An 8,819-nucleotide genomic window follows, 5' to 3' on the forward strand; every position below is an offset into this window, starting at 1 on the left:
ACAAACAGTTAATTATTTTCAATGCTCTTATCATGAATGCACATCTTTTTAAACGGTGTGAAAAGTCCACTTAAGTACAGACTCAGATTTACTTTACAAATGAGTTTGGGGGAATAAAAACGCCTCCCTGTAGTATTAGTGTGTCCTCCTAAACATTAGTGTCAAAGGCTCTATTGTAACTAATGTTCAAACTCTAGATATTGAGTTTTTGTATACCTCCCTCCCTACACTTAAGAAACACAGGCACATTAAAGGTATCCAACTTCAAAGTTCTTTCATGTGCAACAGTTAAAACTTAAACATGTTTATGTTGCTGGAAACCCTTGGGTTCCCCTTGGTCTTGTTTTGACATGGACAGTGGTTGGCTCCCATCGATAATTAATAGCTGTCATTAATATCCTGGTTTTAGGAATTGACAAGCCACAGAATTGGGTGGGGAAAAAAGTTGCTAAATATCTGGCTGTGTTATCACCAGGAAAAGCTCAATCATCCCTGTCATTTGGCGCTTGCATGAACAGATTACTTACTCCCCAAAATACAACAGAGCCCAAATGTTTTCCTCAGCCTTGCTGCGCTTCCACGTCATCGTCCATCATGGTCCCCCCCCCCTCCACCACTCCATCCTTAAAACTGCAGCAGCCTCCTCTTCACTGTTTAAACACTGTTGACTGTCACAGCAGCTGGAAGCAGCCCTGATATCCGACATGAGGCTGGGACTCGCCACACTCGCGTGTTTCTTCAGCTTGGTGTGGCTGTCGGGCTGCGCGCCTCCGACCTGCTACTCCAGAGCGCTCGTCCTGAGCAAAGAAGTCATGGCTCTGCTGGATAAACTACACACGTACCATCGCACGGTGAGCACTTTGACGTCGGTTGGATTGTCACATTCTGCATACAAGGCTGTGTTAACCAGTGTAGACTGGTCCTCCGTATTATGTATTCTAATCATAATGTTTGTTGGCTTGCAGAAAACGTGTGCTGAGGTTCTGCCTACGATCTTCCTCGATGTGCATGTAAGTTTAAAGCAGCGGGGTAATGCATGTGATGTGGGGGCACACTGGGGTGCTTTCCTCCCCACTAACAACCACCTTTCCTGATAACCATTTCCAGTAAGTCCTGCACGTAGTGTTTTTCAGATTAACCAGGACTATGTGAAAATGAAGATGTATTTGAAGTGAATAGTTGCACTCAAGGTGACACTGACAGCAACTGTGAGTTCACGACAGCCTCATAGCTAATAAATAACGCGGGTGAAAATTGATAAAGTGGAACAGATTTACTCAGAGTAACTTTTACTCAGGTTTTACTCAAACCAAACCATGTCATTAACCTTTCTGACTTCTTATAGGGTCGTGAGTCATCACCTAGACTGGGAATAGTCCCCCATTTAGCATCATAACCAAAGAATAACACAGGCTACTACTTAGTGAACTCTGTATAACTCAAGTGTTGCTTGGCTTGCTATAACAACATGCAGTGAGGGGTTACAACCAACTGTGATAGTTCATATTGTTCATAAGGACCAGGGCGATTGGTGATTGACAGCAAGGTAGACCAATCGCTTTGCGTACAAATTTCACTTACACAGTGAGCGGGACTCCGGCATTCCACTGGGACTGATTTCATTTAATACAAAATCAACAAGTCAAACAAGACACAATGATCCCAGTTAGACCAGATCTGGAAGACCAGGCACAGGAAGCTAATGCAGCGCAAACATCTCTGACAAATTCGTACCTGATAGGATTCCATGGCCTGTTGTTTGTATGTTTAAGACGTAACATTTGAGTACCCTAGATTCAGAAAAGTGTCAAATCAAATGAGTGTACTTGACCTGCAGGGGCACAGTTTTACAGTCTGTAAATTCTGCCATGCAAAAACAAAATCTCTGATAAGAGATTGACCAATTCGCTTGAAGACGTGTGACTAGTTAAAGTGGTACACAGTGTTCATTTTAAAAGAGTTGTTTCATCTGTCTAGAACTCGTGCGTCATATCCAAGCTCCGTGACTTAATCTACGTGGTGCTGAACCACCCAAACCACGACTGCAGCGTGCGTCCCAGAATGGTGCTGCTGAAACGTAAAATCCAGACCTTGTACACCATCATCACCAAAATGTGTTATCGGGTAAGAACGTCTAAAACGCCTGCAGTGCCTCTTGATTTCAGGCTCGAGTGGCTTGATCACATTCATGTCTTTGTTTGGCAGGACCTGGTGTTTTTCACAGACGACTGTGAGGCCATTGATACTGGACACAGTAGCCCTCACTATGCAGAGGACAGACTTCAGATCCTGCAGGAGGAGAGATGAGCAACACGCACAGCGGATGAAAGTCGTTCATTGGTCTGTTGCATTCATAAAAACACATCAGCAATATGTCGAATGGTCAAGCATGTAGCCTACAATACACAGCACAGCCTGCACTGCATTAGATGCAGGATAGGCAGCACAGTGCTGTTTCATGTCATACCTATTGGCTGTGTTCGCTGCAGACTCATGTTAGCTGGCTACATTCCAGCAAGGGGTGCAGAACTTTCCACAGGAAATTTGCTGAATGCCAACCATGCCGATGAAAACCTTGAAATAATAAACCAATAAGAGATGCTTGTGAGCCGGGCTCAACCGCTGCTTACTTAACCAGGGCTGATCAAAGCTCCGTGTGTCATTAAGAGAAATATGTTGTGTTGCCACAACCCTTGGTCCGACTAACGTGTCTTAAAGGAGCGCTATACAGCATTGTGTAAACATGTGAGGAGTTGAACATGGCGGTTGAAAACGTTACGTAAGGAGGAGATGTCCTAAGCATTGCTTTCTCGCACTCGGTTTGTATGGTGTGTTCCTTCAGGAATCTCTCACGTAGAAAGTATTTCTTTTTAATTATTTTTTTTTTTACTTTTGTTTTATACCAGATCCGTTACGACAGTGCTCCTGCTCGTGTTATTTTCATATTTTCATGGCCGAATTGATATAATATAATAGAGCCCTCACTGCCATAGACATATTAGAAACGCGCCTGTTTTTATGTATACTAAATGACAATCTCTATATGTCTCTCACTATGTAATAAAACTTCTCTTTGTGTATCAACTTGTTCTATTGTCTGAAGTTATTTCCAACATGTCTGCCAGTTGATTCTGGGAAACGCTACACAAAATACTGAGACCAAACTGGCACGTGTCCACTCTCAGCAGGATGTCCTTTTCTAAAAATCTTATTTTTTTTTTATTTATTTTTTTACATGAGATTTGTTTCACTCTGATTCGCAGTCAGCATATGCCAATTACTGATGAATTGTTTTTATAGAGACAGTATTTGTCACTGCTGGACTAAAATACAGTTGTATTTCAAGTAACCATTGTTTAGGTTTAAGTACAACAGCATTTTCTCTCCCCAAAGCAAAATAAACTGGTGGTTGTGTCTTGAAAATGTGATTGATGACCTGTAAGTGAAGCAATGTGGCTTTTACACAAACCGCAGTCCCCACTCTCTTCCTGTACAGTCAGTGGACACAAATACAATGAAATATTAACTCACGCAGTGAGGAAATGCAGATGTGTGGTTTAAAAAAAAAAAGTATTTTGGCATAATAATTTCCATTAGACCATTAGAGCTCTCTGGACAAACAATGGCGCAGTTGCCATTATTTTGATAACTGTTAGGACTTGTTGGATTTAGGAACAAGTCTGATTTAATTTATGGCCTCTGCTGCCCTCTGCTGGCCAGACTATATGCTCTGCATACAGAAGGTAGTTGCTCAGTGTATGGTATACATACACATTCAAAGTATTCTGTGATTATTTTATGTAACAAAATTAGCTCCTTTTTCTACATTTGTAATAGAGAAAGTATCACAGACTGAGACGTTTCACCTGCTGTGTGCTGCATTTTGCTTCACCCTGGTTATCATTTAATCCACATTTTGGATTCATCTGGTTATGTGAGACCATGATGTAAGAGTTAAGTGTAATACAGTTCACTAGATAGATAGACTAAAACTATCCAGAGTTGAATCAGCTTTGGGTTTGGCCCCTACGGTCAAAGGTCCCTGGACACCAGCCTCACTGTCATGGATTGTCACTGTTCAACAATCCATCATTTCTATGGAAGCCACTGGTTTCCATTCAGGACAGCACAGTGTGACATTCTGCATTAAAATGACTTGTGATAGGTAATCTATCCCAGTGAACATTCAGCCAGCCTACGTTATTTTATGGGTGGCAATGCTATGCGTTGTTGTCGGTCCATTGAAAGACTCTCCAACATGACTTGGCTGCCAAACAGCAATATATTTAATGAAAGCAACAATCAGACTTTCACAACGTCCATGTTTGTGTGTGTGTATGACCTTGCATATTTGCATATTTGCTGAGGCATTTGTCCCATAGAGAGCCACAGCTTCTGTTGTTGCTTTGCTGCCAATATTGCTGACATTTTCCGCATCACAGAAATACCAAATAGGATGCTTTACATTTGTCCTGAGTTTGCATATGGCTTTATTGATGGCATAGAAAGCCTGTGTGCCGTGTCTATTCCATGTGTTAGGCCTGCTGCCTGCTACATTACATGATGACGTCTTCTCATTCAGGTTCACACGCCTTGTGCAGGATGCACGAGAGCTGAAAAACTGCTGGGCATGAGAACAGTTCAAATACTTTCAGTCGTCTTGAGGGTTGAGGAGGTACCAGGCATGCAGGAGCTGCGCTATTCCTGGGTCAGGGCCATCGGCCACGTCTGGAGGCTAAGTGAGAGGCAGGGTCCCCATGCAATGGTCATCCAATATTGCATGTTCAGTGTTTATCCTCAGCTCAGAGGGAGTTTGACGGGTGTCTTGATCTGTCACAAAGTGGCGCTGGTTGTCTTAGTACCACATTGCAGAGATGCAGTGCTGCAATCTGTCAAAACAGAGTCAAATCTGCGGCCATTATGTTGAAAAGCTCCAAACTTTTTAATGCTGTGATGAGAACAGAGTAATGTTTCAGTAAGAGATTAACACAAAATGTTACATTAGTAAGCGATTAAGCAAGGAAACAGGAATTCACAAAGATTTTCAAACTTGTGATAACGTTGGAGGATTCTAATCAGCAAACCTTGGGGTTTACCACTTAAAATCTTCTAATAGCACAATGTTGTTGCTCCATCACTCTAATCTTACAACACATAATAATCATTTTATAGCCATTTAACAGCCTGCAGTTTAATTTGAGCTTGGCCCATTTTTGCGCCAAGAATCAAGTTCTTGCACTTGAACCATCAGGTCTGAACCTCTCACTGCTAATTAACTAACCCTGCAAAAACTCAAATGTTAGTCAGCAGCATGTGGCTTGTTAAGAAATCAGCCCACGGTGTGGTTCTAAAGTTTAATTGCTGTGCTTGTTGATCATCATTAGAGAGATCAGAATCCACGTGATTTCATTAAGGCAAAACGAGAACAAAACATTTAAACCGCAGGCGGCCAGGTACTTTAACAACTTTAATGTTCTGTGATACTGCAGCAAAAATGCTAAATGCTGCACAATAAAAATAAAAAAAACCTCCAACAACTTAGCCGGAGGGTGACAGTAATCATTCTAAATTACCTTGTAAAGGACTGATCAGAAACCTATTTACATGAAAGGATCGGTGATGCAGTTTCTGATGCAGTTTTGTTTATGGGGGTTTTCAGGCAATTTTCCATCACATTTAGCACTTTTATTGCATCTTAAAAGAAATGCTGCCTCATTAGTCCACATAAGAAAATGTTTGCCCCTTAATTTCCAATACACGGTTGGCACCCTTTCCACACTGTGTTACTGTTCAGCCCAGTGAGTTTCAAAACTCTCACATATTAGACCAGAGCATCCCCTCCTGTCAACAGTAAATGCACCATATAAACGCGCAATTGTTCCTCTGCTTTACACGCTGAAGTAATTATTCAGTTAAGGGTCACCGGAGGACGTCTGTGAGTAAGAAGTGTTCAGCGGACAGCTATTAACACTTCAGTCAATCAGTGGCAGATTCCTCTGTTGGTATCTCAGCGGGTCACACCGTCAGCCTTTAGCGTAAGTGCACGGCCAGAGTCTGGTCATGAACGTAGGTCAACCAAAAACCTTTCAAGGCAAGTAGGCCCAGATGCCACTGCCCTCTAGTGGACACCGCAGGACACACGCACAAAATGAAGAGGTGTACAACCTTAATTCTTCATTAATGAATCCGTTGTCACCCAAAGGCTCAGCTTGTGGGCAACAGTTGAATCACCGTGGCGGAGTAACGGAGCTGATCAGCAGATCAGGTTCAAAGAGTACCGTGAAAACGTAAGTGATAACTATAAGCAATGTGTATTATTTTATAATGATATTCATCCACTTGACCATCAGCACGTATAGGCCTGTTGGGCCCCCGCCACCCAGGAACTAAAAAGTCCAACTCAATAATGTATTTATGTTTCCTTTAATATTGACTTTTACTGTGCGACAGTCTCAGAACTGACTTCGTGGTGAGCTCATTGCATTTCTTTTCTTTAAATATGTCATTGCTGTAATATTTCTGTAAATTCCCTATACATAGGAGAACATCTGGTTCTCTGCGGGAGATTGATTTTATAGGTCTTTTTGGTGTATAGGCAGCCGCAAGAGATTGGTGATGACGGCTGTGTCTGCTGGTAACTGAACACTGATTTATAACATTCTTGCTGCATTATTAACAGTATTTATTTTATTGACTGGGTGAGGACTCCCGTATTGTACTTTGCAGAACAAGGACATGGCTGCGTGATCAACTTAATTCGGTCTGCCATAGTTCAGTTAGGCTATTAGTAGTATTTATGTTTTAAATGGTTGAGAAATATTATTTCCCTGCGTCCGCACGCATTTATTACCATGTATTCTCCCATATCTAAAAAAAAAAAAAAGCGGATAAGTCATTGAATCGAAAATGTGCCTCTTGTTTGCCCTTACCTCTTTTATACGTGAACATAAGATATTTTCATAACAAGCAGACAACTAGATGAAAGTATCTCAGGAGAAGCCGTAATGAAGGTGAAATCACAGCAGCCTCCATTTTTCAAACGGCCCAGTGATTTGGAGGTCTTTCCCAGCATAGTTTTCATTTCTCTTTTGCCACGAATGTTTATTTATATATAGCCTAAGTATAAAGTTGTATTAAACGTATTACATAAAAACAATTATCCTATTATTACCATGGTTTATCCACTCACTGTGCACATTCGCCTGAAAAGGCCCAAAGCCAGCAAGCAGGCCCACTCAGAGGAGATGAAATATTCTCATCATGCAGACTGATTTATGGATACAGGTTCAAAAGGATTTTATAAGGGTCGTTTTTGTTTTTTTTTGTTTAATATGGTGGTTTTAGTCATTTCAAATGTAATCCTTTTTGATCGAAACGAAAGAGCATTTTTAATGTTACTCCGACTCTGAACAGAAGGTGGTGGTGTGGTATCTGACAGAAACAGAGAAAGCAACATGTACTTGGATATTTCATGGATTTTGGCTTGAGACTCGTGCAAAGTCTATTTTTTCCCGCATTTCAAACGGCTACAATGGACGTGTTTAGTGTCTTGTAGGCTACATGGATATAGATCGATTCATCACCCTGCCAACACTTGGTCTAATATTTTGAATAAAGTGACGGCACCTGATTGACATATATACTGTATAGACATGTTGTTTTTCACGGTAAAAGTCAAATAAAATGTGCAGACATTGATCGACGCTATTGCTTATAACGCGAAATTGCTGTTAAAAAATCTAACTCGTAAAGAACCAAATAACAATAGTAATACATTTCTAATAGCAACTTCCTTAAATTAACTCACGTGTAGAAAATCTACTTGGTTCAGAAGAAAGCTTAATGATCAGGTTACGCAGTGTATTATTGGTAAATATTGGTCTACATTTGGGCAGACTATCTCCGCAGAGATCATCATAAAGGAAGCAACCAGCAGTTTTAACACAAGAAAATCAACGTAGGCCTGTATTTGTAATTTACGTCTGCAATAAAAGCCTCTGTCATTTTTCACAGTCACCTTAAGCATCAGGATCGATCTGGTGGAGCTGAGCTGTATGATCGCTTCTTTTCTTAACACTCCTACATAAGGAATAAACACAGATAGCTCGACGAACTTATTTCTATAACCTGTATTCATTCATCTTCCCACATCGTATCGTCTTCACGTCTTAGGGGGGGAACTGAATAAAGGTTAAAGATCTTTTAAACACCCACTGACTCCTCTGCTGTCATACTCATTTATCCAAGCTCTATAGACTTCTAACCCATTTTCCTTTTTTTTAACTACAGAGTCAAACAGCCTCCTGTGATCTTTTGGATGATATAAACTAGTGAGTTTTGTTTTCTCTTTGGCTCCTGGCAAGATAGAGAGCTTGTGACAAAAGAATGAAAGAGCTGAAAGAATGGAAGGATCCCCTTTGGTTCTTTTGTGTCAAGTTTCTCCTCTTTTCAGACGGAGCGTCCATCCGTGTGATTTCAACTTATTGTCAGGGGTTCTGTATTAATTCATGCCTCATGGATAAAACGGAGCGCAGGCTGTCAGAAACCAAATACATAAAAAAAGATGACCTTTAGTCACACAACATCCACCATAAATTAAAATAAATTCTAAGATAACACTTAATTTTATACTAAAAAACGTGGTAATAATAAAGATTGAGTGGGAGATTAAAAACTTGGCATGTGATTGTTGAGAAATAGCTGAATAAATCCCGAGGATTTGGGCTCTTGTTTTGGACAGCAGCTTGTCAGCGCTGGAAGCAGGAAATCACAGCGCAGAGAAGAGAAGTGTTGCCCGTCCCAGTCCCCCGTTGACATTT

At 41.0% G+C, this 8,819-nt stretch overlaps 1 protein-coding gene across 1 annotated transcript; it reads left to right on the plus strand.

Moving 5' to 3' along the window:
• Nucleotides 1–324: 324 nt before the first annotated feature.
• Nucleotides 325–3,084, plus strand: LOC122868787 (cytokine-like protein 1). Its single transcript, XM_044181080.1, has 4 exons — nucleotides 325–851; nucleotides 966–1,010; nucleotides 1,978–2,124; nucleotides 2,206–3,084. The coding sequence occupies exons 1-4, from the start codon at nucleotides 705–707 to the stop codon at nucleotides 2,305–2,307; spliced, it is 441 nt and encodes a 146-aa protein (XP_044037015.1). The 5' UTR covers nucleotides 325–704; the 3' UTR covers nucleotides 2,308–3,084.
• Nucleotides 3,085–8,819: the final 5,735 nt, after the last annotated feature.

Source organism: Siniperca chuatsi, linkage group LG2, assembly GCF_020085105.1.
Source record: "Siniperca chuatsi isolate FFG_IHB_CAS linkage group LG2, ASM2008510v1, whole genome shotgun sequence".
Taxonomy (NCBI): domain Eukaryota; kingdom Metazoa; phylum Chordata; class Actinopteri; order Centrarchiformes; family Sinipercidae; genus Siniperca; species Siniperca chuatsi.

What these genes read in the sequence shown, in the direction of transcription:
- LOC122868787 (XM_044181080.1), top strand. Translation starts at nt 705, where the DNA reads ATGAGGCTGGGACTCGCCACACTCGCGTGTTTCTTCAGCTTGGTGTGG. An exon ending in TACACACGTACCATCGCACG is followed by an intron (nt 852 to 965) that starts GTGAGCACTTTG and finishes GTTGGCTTGCAG; the next exon opens with AAAACGTGTGCTGAGGTTCT. An exon ending in TCACCAAAATGTGTTATCGG is followed by an intron (nt 2,125 to 2,205) that starts GTAAGAACGTCT and finishes TTTGTTTGGCAG; the next exon opens with GACCTGGTGTTTTTCACAGA.